We start from the raw sequence: 20,637 nt of genomic DNA on the forward strand, positions 1-20,637 counted from the left end.
TAGGGCTTTACTAAATTTGCTGACAATGCAATGCCACATAATGTTAATTACCCCCACTGCCTGAATGAAACTGTTCCTGAAAATGCTTATGTTCAGCTGTGAACTTATGTTATGTCCTGGAGCTGATGGCTGCAATCTTTTCTAGCTCGTAGTCATGGCAGTTCAGTGAGCAGCCGTAGGAGCTCTCTGATCAGTCAAACCACAATAGACTTGTCTTTGTTTTTTTTTGTTTTTTTTTTTTTTTTTTTTGTTTTGTTTTTTTTTTTTTTTTTGCTGTTTTACCTTCCTTCCTTACTAACAACATAATAAAATTGAAAGTGATATCAAATATCCTCTCCAGTATTAAATACCATTAGCATTTATTCACCTTTTTGCTGCCAAAACTGTTGCATTTCTTCTGAAACATATATGAAGAGCTGCCTATCTTGCATTGGTACCAAGTAATTTGGTATTTATTCCACACTAAAATCCAGACAGGATGTATTCTCAGCTAGTGCAGACATGGTGATGCAAGGCCATAGCATGAATAATTGCAAGATATACTGTGAAACTTTCTTGGGAGCGTATGCAAAATAAATTTTGTTACTCCAGCAGTATCCTGAAGTGTAAGACTTGCTGTTATGGGGAGAGTGTGATAGGAATAAGAGAACATCTGGTAGGAGTTCAGCAGTACCCTTCAATCAGAACTTCCCCACTTCATCAATCCCCCACATCTGGAAATTTGGATTTCTTTCTTTTTCTTTCTTTCTGATGGTAGGGGTAGCAGAGTTTTCAATGCCAACAGACAGAACAAAAAAGCAAAATACAATAAGTATTTTGATATTTCCAAAATGTGATGTGTAATTAGTCCCATTCCTGTCTTTCTCCCTAACATCTGAGAGTATATCTAATTCCAGAGGCTTGCTTGAGATTTAAGAGAATATACAACAACAAGATTTGAAGGAGAGCACATCTCTCCCTTCCTGTGTTACCTGCTGGACTGTATGAAAAAAAAAACAACTTTGTTGTTTAGGTTCCTTTACTCTTAAAAAACCTAAACAAACCCTTAAATCAAAAAGGAAATGAGAGATTAATAGAAGTTGATAAGTGAGAGACCTAGACTTCACATTTTTCTCAAACAAATGTTAACAGTTAATACTGTTTTCATAAAATTTCAAGGTCTGAAGTCCCATGTGGCTGCTTACTTTTCTTACATCATCTTTCACCTCTCCATGTTTATTTTTTCTCTTTATACTTTTGTTTTGGTTTAGGTTGTCAGTCTTTCAAAGAATGATTTATTAAGATCTACATTAAACATTTCTGTCTGAATAGGAAAGAGATAAACTGACACTAGATTATTCTGTAAACATTATTTTTCTGATATTGTCTTATATTGTCTTATATTTCTGCTCTCAGCCCTCTGATTCATCATCAGATTATTTGTCACACATGTGGAATGTAAGCATGAAGAACATGTGGTATCTTCTTGGTGCCTATAAAAACCAGTATCTTCTTATCGGTTTTTATAGGTACCAATCATCATTCCAAACTAACCTTGGACTGGTGGCTACATATCTCAGTACTGTAACTAAATATTGGAAAGACAGGGGTTATTCAGAGCTACCAAAATATGAGACCAGGTATAAGGAAAATGAGATATTGAATCCATGGTTTTTCCAGAAGTTTTAACATTTGCTCTTTATTTTCTTTTGTCTCATGTCCTTTTAACACTTTTAAACTTTAAAGTAAAGTTTCATTGTCGTGTGCTCAAAGATGTGAAGCCTAAATATAAATGAGAAAACCAAAATCAGCTATTGGAGGATATAAGGTAGTCTTCCAGGATAAAAATTAGGACTGTGTATAAGTGGATTTTCTCAAGTTATCCCATTTTGCACAACTAGAACTAAATGTAGGTAAGTTAATGTAGAATTTATAGTGAAAATGAAAGATGGAGAAGATTAGTATGGAATGCTCCTTATATTTAGTTCATTTATTGAACTACATAGAAATATACTTATCAAATAAATTCTGCTTCTTTAAAAAATGTGCAGACTTCTTTGGGCATGTATTAGTTTCATCATTTAAATTATGCACCAATAGTATCAAATGATACAATTTTAATTTTAAAAAGAAGTAACAATCCAGCATCAACTTTTACCTGTTGTAAAATTAAACCACTTATCTCTGAAAATAATTTAAAACATTTTACACATTTGAAAAATTTAAAGCATTTATATTTTTATTTCTTTTCATGGGTGTGTTTGTGCATGTGTTTGTTAAACTATGTAGCTAAAATCTACTTACAAAAGCAGCAATATCTCAAAATAATGTCTATTATTTTTTCAGTAAAGACAGTTTCAATCTGATTAATTACAGAAGTAATCGTAATCTCCATATTAAATAAAGGCCAAAAAAGATAATAAAAAACACATGAATAGAATTTCACTCTGTTTTAGCATTTGTAAACCCAAAGTTAATTAAAAATATCTGTTTTCTGCTAACACTCCAGTTGATATATCCCAAAGCTATCCATCTCTTTTTGCCCCTTTCAAGAGTACAAACAGTATATCTCAGAAACAGTATGTCTTGATCAATCTTTTCTAATAAGAGTGTACTGCTAGCCAGTAATGTAAATAACTTCATTGATGTTTTTGAGGTGTAGAATGGAGAATTATAAAATTTACATTACTAGCCAGTAATGTAAATAACTTCATTGATGTTTTTGAGGTGTAGAATGGAGAATTATAAAACTGAGTTACTATTACATAATCTGATTATTTAATGGTATTTCTCAGAAAACATTTCAATGCCATATTTATTTTTATTACAGGAACATATCGTCTCAGATAATTACTCTCTTTCCAGTAAAATTGAACATAAATCTAACTTTTGTTGGAATTAAGAAAAATATTAGATTTCAAGTGTGTCATCTTTGAGTTATTACACTAAGTCTAACAAAGATTTCCTACTTAGTTCAATTTAGGGACTATATCATAGAAATATGTGACATGAAAATGGATGATACAGAAAATGTTCCAAAGGTATAGGAACTGAAAGGCTGTGATTTTCTGCTTGGAAAAGGAGGCAGGAGAATGTTTTACTAGGTGCAGCAGAACACAGGGACATAGCAACCTAAAACTACATCGGTTTAAGTTGCTATGGAAATGCATACTTACACCTGATTCCTTGTTTCTCCTTTATATCCCAAACCCAAGAGCTGTTAATGATATTTCTGGTGCCTGTGAAGATATTTATAAAGTCAGTCATCCCCTAATCCTGCCTGTAGTAAGCTATATGCATTGTACTACTCAGTTCAAGGAAAGAACGAGCCTTTCATCGTTCTTGTGACTCCTTTATGAATGCTTCCCACTTTATATATATACATCTTTGTTTAATTATAGAGAACAGAGCTAGACATAGTAGTGAATATAGTCACATAAATTACAAGAAATAAATTTATATAGCCTCTTTGCTTCAGTGTAGATTTCCTAGCTTAGGTTAGAACAGATGAAATGCACACTTGAAGTGCAGTGTGACAACTGAAAACACATGACAGACAATGCATATTTACTTCCCGTGACAAAGGAGTTAACGCATAGGAAACTCAAAAATTTCTAGGTCCTCCATGGGCAGAAATTCCACAAACCAGACTCATTGTAACCTTCCTGTGGGTTGAGGTGGATGATTATTTTGAGGTGGAAAGCATCGTCCAGATTTCTTGATTTATGTTTGCTGTGGACTTCTTTGAGCTGTTCCTCATTGATTGGGGTATAGTGCTGGGCAATTATCTTTGAATAAGCATGAATGAGCTGCTGCTTCTTATGTAGATATTTTTGTTACTTTTTTTTAATTACAGCTATTTAATTGTACTAGCAAAAAACCTTATGAATTACATAGCAGCTTGACAAAGGTCAAACTATGGGCCTCTGACATCAGCCTCATTACTCCAGTCATTTCAGCTCAGTGGAGCAAAACATGGACAATGCCAGATGACGTGTTTATATACAAAAACTGATTTAGTGTGGTTTAGTGATGTTTTAGAGTATGTTCATCACAACACAATTTTCCTGCCAGTTGCTCCTGTTAAGACTCTCGGTCTCAGTACTTGTCAAGCTAGAACTCTTCAGAGGGTAGTGTACTAGAAAGAAGTAGGAGTTTACGCGTGATGGTACTGAATAAGCTGCCACCTGTTTACATAGCTTTTAAATAGTCTTTCACGATGAAATATATTGTTATTATTTTATATTCCCTTAACTTTTTTTCTCTGATATTTTCTTCTGAAAGTACTCTCTACTTCAAAGTTATTGCTATACTTACCAGCTAAAACTCTTGGTAGGGCAATCCATCAAAACAATTAATTGTGCCAGTGGACCACTCCTTTGTAGTCCTATTTGAAAGGACCTTTCAAAGCTGGCTTTAGATGAGATGAGCTGTGATTAGCTAGATACCTGCCTTCCTGTCTCATGAGATCTCTGCAGTTCCTTCCCTCTGTTTTTTTTTGTTTTGGTTTGTATTTTTTTTCACTTGTTTTTTAATGCAAAATGCATATTTTAACATACTTCTGAGTTAAAAGCAGAATATCACCATTGCCCTGATCTGTGATTATATTTCCTGACATTTTTCCAGATATTGCCTTATCTACTTGTGCAGTCATGATAGTTGATGAAGATAAATGCCAGGAAAACTGTATTTCCTCTTTACGTGTAATAGTTCATAAGGAACTTTTCTGTGGTTTCTTGATTTTTTGATAAGAAGTAAAATATTAATTAATCATATGCCCATTGGTTCTTTTTCTTTTCAGCCTAAGGCTAGTATTTAATATTACAGCTCCACCATGAAGCTTTCTAGAAGTATCAGCAGATGGAATATGGCTCATTGAATAATATAATTGTAGGCAGGCTAAGCTGCGAGTGACTGCTGTTGGTGGGACAGATTGTCTTTCACCATCTTGCCTCCCAAAGTCATTCTATGCAGTAAAATTGATCACATAGGAGCAGCAGTGGCAGCATTTCCTGAGCTGAAATATAGAGCAATGAATTGATTTTTCAACCTTAATAAGCTGGTGTCACACACAAGCAAGCTAAACCTGGAGTCAACATTTATCTACATTTATAGATAACAATATTGAAAATCTATCTCTGGGTTGTCTGAAAGTAGTAAGAAAAACAGACAATCAATGCCTTCTCTAAAAGTGATGACTGTGAGCAAAGAATTGGAAAAGTTTTTGTAACTCCTCTGAAAAAGTATGAGATTGCATCACTTTTAATGCAATCTTTAAATGGCAGACAATTATTCAATGAAAACACTCTTTTCTTTCCCAGTATATATGGCATTGTCGATAAATAAATGCTTTCTCTTTTCTGTTATTATGATTTAAAATACCTCTGTAATGGAATATCTGAGAAATCTTTCTAGTAACTTATTGAAATATTACTTTAAAAGAAATCATTAGGGGATTTGTATATGTTTTTTCTAGCAGAAACTGCAGGGGGAAAAGTGAAAATCATATTTTTAAGGACTTAGTAGTTTCTGATGTCTCCACATGTAAACATGTTTAGGAAGATACTATTTGCAGTCATCATACATAAGGAAGGTGGATATTTGTTCTCACTGAAAAAATCAACATTTTAAAAAATATAAGATGTGCGTGCAGTATTCTTTATCAATGAAACAACAAAATGCAATAACTAACTACTACATATAATTTAATAACAATGCTACAAGTATGACTGTGCTGATTTCTGTTGGAAGATGGTCTTTCTTCTCCAAAAGTAAGGTATATTCTGCAGTAAAGGACATGAATCATCTTTGTCATAGTATCTACATGTATACAGGGATTTTTTTTTTTTTTTTCAATTTATCTAGACCTAAACTTGAAATGTTCAAAGTTTCAAGTTTTCTTCTATGGCCAACATGACCCTTTTTTTCACTGTTTACCACCTCTAAATACAAGGAACAAAGTTAATTATGGTAGGATAAAGCCCTTGAAGGTCAATATGGCTCAAATGGTGTGATTTACAAAAGATGAGTAAAGTTTTTGTATCATACATAAATGCTTGCCCTGCCCTTCTGAAGGAACATTCTGTCCCATTTTAACATTAAATAGGATGAGTGTTGTTGAAAAGGGAGAATTTAGCCATCACTGAGATCTGTCAGCAACAAGCTGTCCAAGCTGAGATCCATGCTGTTATAACTTCATATTTTAAGCAATTATTTATGTTGTTTTGCGTAAATAATTGTTCTTGAGAAAAATCTTGAGTCTTATTTTATCCCCTCACTTTCCTAATATAAATTGTTTGTTTTTACCAGTGATGAAAATCTTAAAAATATCATCTTCCTTCATAGAGTTCTATGTCCTCTACCACTTTTCTTTTTTTCCCCTTAAAAAGCATTTGGACATAATGAGTGCCCAGATCCTGGAGTGCCAATCAATGCTCGGCGTTTTGGTGATAACTTTCAGCTGGGGAGCTCAATTTCAGTTATATGTGAAGAAGGATTTATTAAAACACAAGGAACTGAAACAATTACTTGTATGCTAGTGGATGGAAAAGTAATGTGGAGTGGACCTATTCCTAAGTGTGGAGGTATGTATAATATTTCTTTCTAAATCAGGAGAACTTGATGTAATGCATTTCCAATTGCCACCAAATGAAGTTGAGATTTTTGCAAATGAATAGCACAAAGCTTCTGTTATAGCTGATATAGTATTAGATTGGAATGAAGATGTTGATCTCTTCTGGCTATGGTATTTAAAACTGTTTAAGATGTTTTACCTATCTGTTGCAGTGACTCTAGGCTGGGGAAGACTCTCTTAGCAATTGATTTCTCTTTTTTATAGAAATTACGTACTTCCATACATAGCAACCTAAAATCATACTGTTATACATATTTCTTTTGACTTGTTTATACTAACTGACACTAAAATATAATCTTTGCTTCATTACTTGTCTACATTATATGATTTTTGTACTTAACGGGGAAAAATTAATTCAGCTGTTTGTAATAATTAAAAAAAAACAAAACCTAAAGATAGTTATAATATAATCTCTGGTTTGTTGGCTTTTACTTTAAACAAAAGTTTAGTTCTTATTTTCACTATGTAACTGCCTTCCTGACAAAATTTGAACAATTTTAATACATTAGTGCACCTGCTTTCAATATGCTTTGCAGCCATGTTTACTTTCTGTGATGAATGATTATTGTTTCACAGATATAATATAAGGTGTGTCAGTTTCACTAGACAGGATAACTCATAATACCTTTTCTTTATTATAAGGTGCATGGATCTGTACAACATTGCTAATAAAGGATAAGATTGCATTTTCAATGTTACATTTAAATCTTAAATTACTGGGAATAATTTTAAATGTCAGTCCAATGTCATCCACAATGATAATATGATTCACAGGTGGTCTGAGACTCTGAGTGGAAAATATTTTGGAATCCTAAAGTTTGAGACACAGGTATATTTGAATTAGATGGTTTTTATCAGCTGTAGAATTAGATATATTTTAAAATTTATAATAAAATTGGAAGGCAAATAAAATATTTTTAAATTGACAATTTAATTTGGTCTGTTGGGGTGTTCAGAAGTTTTATTTACTGTGTACACATTTGTCTGTAAAACAGAGAAATGTTTGATATAAGCTGTTTGATATAAACTCTACATATACCTGATAATTTCATTGTCTTATATATCAAGTCGAAGGCATAAGCTCCATATACTGGCTAGGAATGTGACTGCTGTGCAGTTTTCCTTACAGTTGAGAATTGTCAGAAATTACAGTATACAAGAAGGAGCTATTTATTAATCTGCTGCAGATTAACAGGCTCAACATACTAATTTTTCAGGGCAATCCTGGCTAGCCTCTGCTGGGACTTCCTCCCAGCCCTGCCCACAGCCCAGGATTCTGTTTCAGCTCAGACAACCACTTTGTTGTCACCAATCCCTTTCCTGTAACAAAACCAGTGCTATTCACCTTTCTCAGGTGGAATTGGATATGTCTGTGAAGGCACTAACTCCGTGTGTGTGTGTGTGTGCATGTGCACAAGTGAGCATCCCTGGTTCTTGGCTTCTTTTTTTAGTGAAGAGATCCTGATTTTGCTGCTCCCTGTTGAATTTGAGTCTGGGATTCCTGTCCTCATGCCTTTCATCTTTCCTATGTGAGGGTTATGTGGAGGATTTTCCCATAATCTGTTCTAATATTGTGCTGTTGTACCCATGCTGAAGCTCTAACCTTGGTCTTCCTGCATAAAACTTGTAGGGCTTAATATCCATTCTGTAGCAGTAGTGATAAGCTCTTCAAAAAAACATTTCTAAAACTATGAGTCTACAAGATGTTTAGTGTTTCTGTGAATAGCCTGTTATCCTAAATGCTTTTTTTCTGCTCATGTAGGAAAATTTCCTGTTTTGACCCATGCACCTTGCTATACAAAGAAATAAATACAAATGCCTTTGTGAGAATTCTTAGATCAGACTGAAATTGTTCTTTACTATTTGACATAGGCCTGTGTTTGATAAAGAGATTCTGCTTGATGACCATCTCTATTTGTGTTATATTTCTAGAGTTTCATTTTGAACACATGAACACTGTGTATGAACCTGTCAGACAACCATCAAACAGGACTGTAGGAATGAAGAGGGGATTAAAATCAGTGTGAAAAAGGTTAGGGAAACAATCCTTTGGCACGATGACTGGAGAGTTTTATTTTCAAAAAAACAAGGCTTTTTAAGATAAGCGCAGTAGCTCAGCTATTCTGAGGGGAAGTACTCCTGGGTTTAGGAAATCAGCATGTAATGGTGAAAGTCAAACAAAAAAAATCCATTTGATATTTATCTGCAAGAGCCACAATCAGAGGACAGATAAGAAACATTTTCTTTAAGGAAAACCGACAGCAAAACTCTCCTAAATAAAATCGAGAAATCATTCCAAATTTAGGCAATCTTACAGTGTGCCTTACTTTTCATACACTATTCATAGGAATATTTTTGTAATAGAGGTTTGGAGCTTTTTCCATATTCTAAATGCAATTTGTGTAATGAAAATTTGGTGAGAATATGGAACTTTGTACAAGTTTAATAACACTATTGTAAATATGGAGTGTACTGGATCAGAATAAGGCCATCTGATTCCTATTTTGTCAATATATTTTGTTGTTTGTAGGCTCTATGTATATAATGAATATTTCAAACTGCTTATGTACAATAAAATATAGAGATTATGAATGTTCCAGAGTTAACCTTCTGATTGTTGAGGTAAATATGAGTTTAAATAACTTATTGTTTGACTGATACTGTTTACTGAGGGTAGTATGAAAAAACGACTCTAAGATAAAAGGTGAGAAACGCCCACGTTAAATCTATCACTGAGTAAAAAAAGAGGCATGCATCTGCATATTTAGATTGTTTGCAACATACTGAATTCTGAACTCTGTAACTTCTAGAAACCTTTTCTTTTCCCTACACAGGATGGAAAGATGGAGCATTATATCCTAAAAAAGAAATAAAAGAAACCAAAACAAACCTGTTTACAGCAATTTGTTATTTAAATATAGGGCCTTGGTATTCTCCTGAGAAAAATGAAGATCAGACAAATGTGTAATAATTCATGGTCTTCAACTTGAAGCTTTGTCAAAGAGAACAAAATTAATCTATTTTTCTGTAATGAAGAAGTTCAGAATAATACAGACAATGATATGTAGTGTTCTACTTTGTCAAAATGAGCAACCAAAACTTTTTTCAGGCTCTGCTGGGTGAAAAACCACAAACAGAAATGGAATAAATAGCCATGATTTTGTTAGAAAATGTTGTGTATTTTACACTATTTTTAGTAGAGGCTCTAGCTTGTCAACGGTACCTGTAATAGCTTTCCAGCTTCTTTGTGATATACCGTGATATGCATCGTTAGCTGGGACACTGTGACATAGATTTTTGGGGTTTTTTGGGGTTTTTTTTTTTTTTTTTGTTTTTTCTGAGTAGCCATACATTCATAAAGGCCACTGGAACCATGGTGTTATGAAACTCTATGGTGCAGCCTTCTCTTCCTACAAAGTAACATGCTTCTGCTCTCTGTCTAAATGGCAAAGGCCCTGGGTGTCCTCATGGACACCAGGTTAAACTTGTGTCCTTGATGCAAAGAGGGTCAGTGGTGTCCTGGGATGGATAAGGCAAACCCTTGAGAAGGCTGAAGCAGGTGATCTTTCCCCTCTACATGAGTACTGCTTGCAGAAGTATATATTGCAATATTTATATATATTTTTCCAATTAAAAAATATCAACTAATGGTAAGTATGGTAAGAAGAATGGTAGGTATGTCTTTTTCATGAATGAGGAATTTGTACTGCTAACATGCCAAGCAAAACATATGTGGTATAACAGCAGATTCCATGATGTCAAATTTAAAGTAACAGTTCACTGATTTAAACTCAGCTGAAACTTCAGCAAGTTTTTCAAGACTCTCTGCTCACAATTAAAAGCAAAAATAATGATATTTTGTAGAGATTGTGTTTTCTTTATGTTCTTTAATGCAGAAAATGTATTATACACATAAGAACACAGAAGGGAAAAAGCCTTTTTCAGAATAATTGAGCAGTTTATTTCATCTATTTAAGGTCTTAATTCAGTTATCTCCATCTAATTCTGAACACCCCTGACAGTGCCTGTCAGCTTTGAAGCAACTGCATCTTCCTGCAACTGGATTTTCAATATTTGTTCATTCTAATTGTCCTATATTGAAGTTGGTAAATATTGCACTTAATAAATCTGTACTATTTACGCTTCTCTTTGTTTCATTTTTAGCTCCATGTGGTGGGCATTTTTCATCTCCAAGTGGAGTAATCCTCTCTCCAGGCTGGCCAGGGTATTATAAAGATTCCTTGAATTGTGAGTGGGTGATAGAAGCTGAACCTGGACACTCTATCAAAATTACATTCGAAAGGTCTTGGCTAATGTTTTTCTTACTTCATATTTTCCAGTTTTTACCAGGAAACGGGAGTTATTAGCTTTATCATAACATTAATTTGCATTATCTCTAAAAACAAGCAATTTTTTATTATCACATAGGACTTTTGGAAACTTCTTAAGAGCACAGATATTATCTTCAGTGTATTTCTACTTTGATGTGCTGAAAAGGTTTTGAAATTTCTACCCTCTTACCCATATTTAAACCTGTCTAGCCCAATAAAAAATGCCTGTTTCAAATATTAGCATGTTTCATTTCTTTTGACTATATTGCTATGATGAATTATAATTGCTAAGTTCTTTTTTTTTTCTTTCAAAATCACATAATTGTCAACTCTGAAAATCTGAATCAGCTGTGAAAACTAAATTAAATACAGTCATAATTTCCCCTACTCTGAATATTTAATTACCATATCAGCTGAACTATTGTTGTGAAAGGATTGTGTGCTCTCAGGATGGAGTTCCAGTGTCCTCTAATTACTGCAGCATTCCACTTTTCCTAGACTGATGTCTGTTACTAAGGTCCCTTCCTTATTCAAAAGACTGAAATGTGCTGAAGCACCTTACATTTCTCTTGGTAGAAAGATGTTGGCATTTAATGTGAACTCTTTATCAGAAAACAAGAAAAAAATGCAATAAAGAATGATATTCTTCTTATGTTTTAGGTGTTTTTTAATTGTAGATATTAAAAAATTTAGATGAAAACCCAGTAAAAAAGTGCCATTGATGATCAAAACTATAGTGTACAAATATCATACAAGTACTTTTCAGTTTATATTTATACAGCATGTTTTGACTAGGCCTGCTCACACTTGACTTAAAAGAAGGTATATCTTCATATTAATATAATATAAAAGGAAAGGCTTTTTTAGCAAGGGATGAATTTCGTATTCTCTTAATAAAATTTGTCACTGTGATAAGATTTTTCAAACCTTTTTTTTTCCTACTATAGCTTACTCTATAATAAAATATACATGGGAAAATATAAACAATCAAAGGACATGTAATAAGTACACTTTACTTATTTTCTATCCTTACTATAACATGAAAGCTAATCTTCCAAAATCACTTAAAATTATGATTTACCAAATTTTTTGCCAATTAGATTACAATAAAAAATTGAATAACTCCCTCCTGCTGAAACTTCTGTTAAGTTTTTGAAAAGAAAATTATAATTTCAAATAGTTGATTTTTAATTCAGTAATTCATTTAAACTACATATTTCATATGGAACATCATTTCAAAGTAAAAAGCATTTGCCTTTCTATTTGCAAAATACAATGCCAGCTGCATTTTCTTTCTTTGCACCTGAGTTTTACTAAATCTGACACTCTCTTGCATACAGTTTTTGTTTGTAATACGTTAATGCCTTGTCATAAAATTGCACAACCTCTATTACTCTTGTAATAAAGATCAAAAAAGAACAAGATGTGGTCTCTTTGGATCACAGAGAAAGCGTCTATCCTCTTTATGACACTTTTTTCCCTTTGCTGCTCATTTTTGACACTCTTGTCACTTGTCAGAATTGGTCTGGTACGCATATTGCTCAGATGCAGCAATCCAGAGAGGCCCCACATGCAGATAAATGTGTACTCTTATGTATCTCTGTGCAGAAGTACACTTAAAAATACATCTATGTATGTTCACACAGATGCACTTAGATATATATAGCTATGTGTCTGGATGCAAAGAAAAAGTTTTTCATAAATTTAATGATGGAATAAAACTTTATAGTGTAATGAAAGAAAACATTTTGTTAACTGCTGTTATGTTATTTACTTAGACATTAGTATTTTCCACATAGTTTAAATTTGCCTTCTGAGTAATTTATGCATTAGCTTTTTAAAGGCTCATTCTTGTCTGTCTTGGCTACCCTTGTTCTGCTGCTTCTGCTTGCAAATTTTCAGCTGCACTTTCTTAAGAGAAAAGGATATTTTGTTGAAATACACAGTTTTAAAACTATAGCCAAATGACTTTCCTATATGATTAAAAAATCCCTCATATTTTTCCTATTTCTTTGCCTTTTTACTTTTTTTCTGAGAAACACACATACTCTTATAACCTTTATTGGTGCAAATACCAGTATTTCCACAATAAGTGTGGATGTTTGAAAAATTTTGAATTTCTTGGTCAGCGATAAATATTTATTGTACATATCTATACCTTTAAATAATTTTTGGATTTTCTAAGTTCCCCACTCACAGAGTAGTTTCCTTTTAATCTTCCTACCTTCCTATATCTTCTCTCTTACCACATTGGATAGGAGTGAGGTACTGCATTCCATGACTGTATGCTAAACCATTCCTGTGCCAAGGAGATAGACATGAGAAAAGAAGATCTACAGACAAATCAAATAAAAATGACTATAAATTTTGTGCTTTTGGCATGCAAAAAATAAAACTTTTTCACATATTTTTATATGATTGTGCATGTATTTTTTAAAATGTTTATTCCTGTTCTACAAGGAATTATCTAAGATAGATGATCTGTTGATATTTTGTTATAAATCAGAATCTTTTTAGGCTCAATTGAAATGGCAGAAGTGAGGAATGGCAATGCCATTCTTGATTGTAATGAAGTGTTTATCATGAAGCCTAATTATGAGTATTTAAATGTGAGAGATGCTGATAGCAAACTACTGATTGGGGTACTAGTCACGTTTGTCTATTGAGTATTTACTGTGCAGCAGGAAATCCTGACACTGCAATGAGTTGATAAGGATGTCTCTTAGAAACAAAGATGTGTGTTATAAATATTCAGGCACCTTTATCTATTCAAATAATGTCTCCTAAAAAGTGTATATGGGATCTCCTGTGTTAAAACTTTTTTTACTCCTGTCTTCTTGTGAGCCCTTCATAAGATTAGACGTGACATAGCAATTAAGTCATTCAGGGTAATTTAACAATAATGATCAACTAAGTAGCAAAGAACATTGGAAGGGTCTTGCACGAGCTTAGGGTATTTCTTATCCAGTTTCCTAAAAGCCCCTACTGTTTTGTTACATTGAGGGAAAAAAAGTATGTAAATATAGCAGATATATTAAGCATCAAGGGAAAAGATATTGAAGGAAAAACTGATGTAAGCATGAGATTTATAAATGAAATTTTTTCAGTTTTTGAGCTAAATGACCAAGCAAAAGCATTGAACATAATGCCTTCTTCAAATTTGTTCCAGTTCATCTCACTTAAAAATAGTTCTTACATTTTTTAATGGGTAATTTTTTATTTTCTTCATCTTCATATTTTTTCTGATATTTGTGGTGATATAGTCTAAGTAGTTTTGAGAGAATTTCCTTTATGTCTTTGGAGATTCAACTTAATTTTTACTTGACTTTAGTTGCATTACATTTATCAGATCCATGGCTTTTAACACCTTCTGTCTCAAGTATGCTTTTGATACAGGTGCTAAGAAAGTTGAGCAAGACTAAATTATCTGTTTCCAAGATTTCTCCTGTGTTGTATGGATTGCTGGAAAAAAGACAAAAAAAAAGAAAATATTGGAAAGAGCAAGTTATTGCCTAGTAGCTTTTCAGCAGGATGTCATTGCAAGTTACTGGGGGAGCTAACAAAGCCCAAAATTTTCAGTTTTCCTGCTTCTAGGATTATCCCACTTCATTTCTGTAACTCCTTAGCACTTTAGTTCTGTGCTCTTTTATACATTATTTAGTGGGAGCAGAACATCAATAAAAGAAAATACATGTTTTGTGGGTTTAATTTGTCTTCTTGTCTTTTGCCAGACTCCTTTAGATCTTTAGGCTCACACTCATGGGACATAAATACTGAAATAACGAGTTCCTCAGTACACTGGCTTTACTCACACAGTTCTTTGAATGGATTTCACCTAGCTAAATTAGGTGTCTAAGTCAATCAAAGCGAGAATTAAGACTATCTAAGGATCATTGTAAGATCCTGCTGTTAATTGTTGCTTTTTAATTCTGGAAAGGTTTTTCAGTAATCCACCAGAGTCCATTATAAAGCATTATGATTGATTTAAAGTCTGTCATAGCAAGAAAGAGATAAGCCACTGTCAAAACACCAAACAGGTGTTTAGAATTGCTGATACCATCTAAAAGAAGACAGGCAAGGAGATATCTAGCAGCACTATCACACTCAGCTTTCCTTGACAGGGAGACACACACACTGTATTTAGTGCTTTCTAAAAAGGATTTTTAGTTGTGGGTTTTTCTTCAAATAACTTCTGTCGCTACTTTGGACTGAGTCTCAGCTGGCAGAAAGCCACTGGAGTCAAGAGTCAAATATTTCTATCCCTGCTTATAGATGATTGTAAAGTAGGAACTCAAGAGTATGAGCCCTTGATGATACAAAGTACTTTGATATTTTTGCCAAATGCATCAATATGCCCTCTAAAAATTTAATTAATTACTCAAAAGGATTTATAATAATATTATAAAATAGCATATGAACTTTTAATTGTTCATATTTATTAACATACTGGTTTTAGCTTTTGTTTCCTGCCATACAAACCAGCTCAAGGAGTTTAAATTTATTTCTTATCTTTCGAAGGAACTAACTTGAAATTTTATTAATTCATAAATTGTATAGGATAATTAATATTAATGCAATGGTATTGAAAAGTAGATATGTGGAGAAAAAATATTTTCAGGAAAGGTGCATAGTTTAAAAAATATGTGTTTATTGAATTTGCTTTAACTGTCTCTTAAATCTGTGCCCCTGTGTGTTTCCACAATTCCAGATTTCAGACTGAACTGAATTATGATGTTTTGGAAGTTCATGATGGACCAAACCTATTATCTCCACTTCTGGGTTCTTACAATGGTACACAGGTCCCACAGTTTCTGTTTAGCAGTAGCAATTTCATGTATCTTCTCTTCACAACTGATAACAGTCGTTCTAACAATGGATTCAAAATTCATTATGAAAGTAAGTACCTCTATGTTGTATTATTTGATCTCCCCTCCCCGTCAATGCTTACCCTAGTCACGTACAGACTTCATATTGGCTAAATTCCTGTTATTTCCCAATCTGAGAAAGATTTAGTAATGATAAAGTGCAAAAGAGATGACCACTAGTTTTATTTATATTTAATGTCACTGATGTACTGCTCTGTGCATTAAGAATCAAAAGATGAGAATAAGAAGTAAATGCCTTTCTTCTGGAGGCTGCTTTTATGTCTTAATATTCTTAAATTTTATATAATGCATTTTTGTGTGTGCAAAATGGAATGAGATCATGAAGATTATGAAAAACTAAGAAAAAAATTGAATTAGTGTTCTGGTTGATGTATCTGCAGCTCTTACTGAACATAGGGGAAAATGCAGTTTTTGTAATGACCTGAAAATCAAGAAATGGAATTGGTTGATTATGGATTTTTAGGATTCTAAAAACTTGCATATATGATTTTTTTTTCTGACATAAAAATACTCTTTTGTCCTTATTTTAGTCATATAAGCTATGTTGCAGAAAGTATCTGTAAGATTTCATACTTCATTGATTATTAAAATTCCTATGTTGGAATACTATAATTCAATTTACATTTTGTCTTTCTAAATATAACTTCTGTTGTAATAATTTCTATTTATATGAGAAATAATATTTTACTGTAATAGCTATCTTATTTGCTTTGTAAATGTTATTGGCACATTGCTTGTACTTCTACTTGGAGTTATTACCAAAAATTTCCAGATGTTTTTAATTTTTATCATTATTTTTTGCAATTTTCACTATTCCTGGCCGCTATAAGGGTACTAAAACTAACACGCATAGGGGAGATATTGCCAGATAAAATTTGGATTGATTTGAACTCCAGTGAATGCTAAATTCAGGCTTTTTATTGGAAAAAAAAAATTGTATTATACCAAAATTATTACTAGCATTCACCCACAAATGTCTATTTGTATAATCTTCTGCATTATGAAAAAGTGATGATTTTGTTAGTTTTCATCTATGCAGAAGTTTGAAAGAAGGCTATCCTAACACATCAGGAACACTAGATTAAGATTGCTCACCAAGACACTAAATTCCTAGAAAGACTGAATAATGTTAAATGGTAGAAATTATACTTTGGGAATGTGAACAGCAAAAAAAGAAAATCTGCACTTATTACAAATAATAAACAGTTTCAATTAAATAAAGTTGGAAAGAAAACCTGAAATTTCTTTATAAATAAATTCTTGAATTTCATTATAAAATCCTCTTTTTTGTAAAAGTGATCCACACCCCACAGTTCTCTACACTACTGGAGAAAAAAGGCTAAATTTATACTATCAGAGAGCATGGAAAATGTATATTCTTACCCCTGGTACACAAAATAAACAGTTTTCAGTATTTTCTGTTTAATAGCCTCTGTTTATAGACAGAAGTCTAGTATTCATTTTATTTTTGCTTAATTCTTACTGGTTTCTTATTTTGCATTATCCAGTACAATCCAATTCTGCTTTCCTTTTTGGAAACACGAATAATAATGATCAGTGGTCTCCTATTCATCAGTTCTTCTCCCTTCAAATAATGTATTGAAAGATTTTTATTTCTTTTATATGTTCATAACTTTTATGCTAATTATATCTTTCCACAATGAATGTCTTTGTAATGAAAGACTTTTTATGACTTCTATGTAGGAATAAAAGGAATAACATGCATTAAAAATTTTTGCACTGAATACTTCTAGTAATTTACTAATTTCAGTACTATCTGTAGAGGGTTGAGGTTTTTTCGTTACTGTTTTATAATGGACTTCTTTATATAAGCTTTGTATATTAACTTCTCACTGGGAAATAACCTAAAAGGCTTAATTTTTTAGCACACATTGAAATCCCTTAACAAGTCAACTTCTCTTTATTCTTTTCTGCTATTCTTTATCTTCTCAATGTCTCATATATCAAATAACATTAGGTATGAGTATGATTTATGTAAATAATTGATCTATGTAAATATTTAAAATATAAATATCAGAAGAAATGTAACCAATTTCAGCTATGCCAGCAAATTTTCTCCAGGAAAAAATAAAGGCTGAAAATCAAAATTTTGAGTGATCATCAAAGCTTTTTAATATCAGCATCAGGTACAAAATCATTTAATGTTACTAAGACAGGAGCAAAATAATATCCTGTAAATTATGGGATATTTTTCTTATTTTTCTCTGCAACAATGGCAGGATTCAAACTGTGATCTATAGTGGTAGTAACTATAGTAGATCTATAGTTAGTGGTAACACTGATATATATATATATATATAAAAGGAATAGTGGAAAGATAATTCACTGTAATTGTGAGATAATGAAGCCTTCACTGCACAACCATCACAACCAATTACTTAAATTAATTTTAAAAAATCTATAGGTCCTTTGTTTAATTATTTTCTTTTCCTTTTTTTTTTTTTAATTTTTTCTAATCTAGGTGTAACTGTTAATACTTACTCTTGCTTGGATCCTGGCATACCAGTGCATGGACGGCGTTATGGACATGACTTCTCTATAGGTTCTACTGTCTCATTTAGTTGTGATCCAGGTTATAGGCTCAGTCATGAGGAGCCTTTACTATGTGAAAAAAATCACTGGTGGAGTCACCCACTCCCAACTTGTGATGGTAAGGATGAACAGATTTTATACAGAGTACTTTAACTTATACAAGTTTTGCTAGACTATTATTAGTCAAAATGATTTAAATGCCAGAGCCTGTAAAACCTATATTTTTAGGAAAGTAAAAGAGTAATTAGAGGAAATAAATGCCATATATCTCTGTGATAAGACATATGAAACGGAGAATGATATATAGTTATTTAATCCTGCAGATTACTGAAGGTATATCTATCTGAATTTATGTAACTGTGAGCTAACTGATTGCAAACTTTCTGCCTATCTGGTTTTAAAGCACTAATTACAGCTTAAAAACATTTGTGTTTGGATATCCATCTATGGACAGAGATTGCTGACGTAAAACCCATGAAATTAAATTCATTTGCACCTGACTCAGAAACTTCTTTTTCTCCTGTTTCATGATGATCACTCTGTCCAAGTTTAGAGCAAGTTTGGGGAAGAATCCCCCAAAGGAGCTCCGGTGGGAAAAGCAGATTCAATCGGCCCCTCCCCCCTCAACTGGTCCGGGAGGAAAGAAAAAATACCTCCTTGGAGAAAGGTGGAAAAAAAACCCCCTGTTTATTAAACAATACGACCAAAACAGTATCAAAACAATGAGACCCCTTGCCACTCTAAAAGAGATGACAAACTGAGAAAACCCGGGTTCAAGCAGCAGCTCACTCAGTCTCTGATCAGTCTCTCAGTGCTGGAATTGTCGCAGGCCAGGGTCGGCCCGGTGGGCCACAGCTGCAGCTGCCGGTGCTCTCCTGGGTGTTCAGTCCAGAGCAGTTCCAAGAGGTCCAAAGAAAAAGGGAAAAAACAGTCCAGGGAACTTCTTTGCCTCAGCTAGCTAACACTAACTAAAAAGCAAAAGAAGAGCTCTCTGTCCCGCTGTCTGTCTGCAGACAACACAGTCAGGAGCAGGAATGTGGAGGAGTGGAGTGCAGTGTCTGAAAAACAAACTGCGCGCTTCTTCTCTCTCCCCCTTCACTCTCTGTAACACTCTTAAAGGTACAAAACTTATTATTATTCAACATAAACAGAATGAGACGATTGGGGATAAAAGCATCATATAGTCAACCCAGGACATTCCACCCCTTATCCCCATATCGTCTGCTTACTACTAAAACTAATATAAATTCTAACTCTACAAGTACATACATGATACATCCATTATACAACTATACACAGACAATGGTAATAACATTCAGGAAACAGTGATATTTATACAGGTTTTATGCAACAATCAGGTCTCCCTGAGGTACACATTGTGTTCTTCCATCTTTTTGCATTATCCACCACGTGCAACCTAGTCCCTGAGCAAAGACAACCCCACGAATGGGTTTGTCTGTACTCGAGGCAGAATTGATCCACACAGTCTTCCCTAATAAACCTCTGACATGTACCACTGGGACTTTGTCTCCATCTACTCTCTGCAAAGGCTCAGATTGGGCAGGGCCGACTCGGTTAGTAGAGCCTCGGGTGTTAACTAACCAGGTGGCTTTTGCCAGATGCTGATCCCAGTTCTTGAAAGATCCCCCACCTAATGCTTTCAATGTGGTTTTTAACAGTCCATTGTACCTCTCCACTTTGCCTGCAGCTGGTGCATGGTAGGGGATATGGTACACCCACTCAATGCCATGCTCCCTAGCCAGGTGTTGACAAGGCTGTTCTTGAAATGAGTCCCATTGTCTGACTCAATCCTCTCAGGGGTGCCATGTCTCCACAGAACTTGCTTTTCCAGGCCCAGGATGGTGTTCCGGGCTGTAGCATGAGACACAGGGTAGGTTTCCAGCCATCCAGTGGTGGCCTCCACCATGGTCAGCACGTAGCGCTTGCCCTGGCGTGTCTGGGGCAGTGTGATGTAGTCAATCTGCCAGGCCTCCCCATACTTGTACTTGGACCACCGCCCACCGTACCAGAGGGCTTCACCTGCTTGGCCTGCTTGATGGCAGCACACGTCTCACAGTCATGGATAACCTGTGAAATACTGTCCATGTTTAGATCCACCCCTCGGTCTCGTGCCCACTTATAGGTGGCATCTCTGCCCTGGTGGCCTGAAGCATCATGGGCCCATCGAGCTAGGAATAACTCTCCCTTATGTTCCCAATCTAGGTCTATTTTGGACACCCCTATCTTTGCGGCT

The 20,637-nt window shown here is 34.0% G+C and overlaps 1 protein-coding gene across 5 annotated transcripts in view; it reads left to right on the top strand.

Annotated features, from left to right (window-relative positions):
• CSMD3 (CUB and Sushi multiple domains 3) overlaps nucleotides 1–20,637 on the top strand; it is a 593,532-nt gene that overhangs the window by 332,664 nt on the left and 240,231 nt on the right. For all 5 annotated transcript variants that reach the window (XM_064706591.1, XM_064706593.1, XM_064706594.1 and 2 more), the window contains 4 exons: nucleotides 6,369–6,563; nucleotides 10,778–10,916; nucleotides 15,653–15,840; nucleotides 18,313–18,501. In XM_064706591.1, the coding sequence (XP_064562661.1) occupies nucleotides 6,369–6,563; nucleotides 10,778–10,916; nucleotides 15,653–15,840; nucleotides 18,313–18,501 (711 nt within the window). The remainder of the gene's footprint in view (nucleotides 1–6,368; nucleotides 6,564–10,777; nucleotides 10,917–15,652; nucleotides 15,841–18,312; nucleotides 18,502–20,637) is intronic.

This window comes from Zonotrichia leucophrys, chromosome 2, assembly GCF_028769735.1.
Source record: "Zonotrichia leucophrys gambelii isolate GWCS_2022_RI chromosome 2, RI_Zleu_2.0, whole genome shotgun sequence".
NCBI lineage: Eukaryota > Metazoa > Chordata > Aves > Passeriformes > Passerellidae > Zonotrichia > Zonotrichia leucophrys.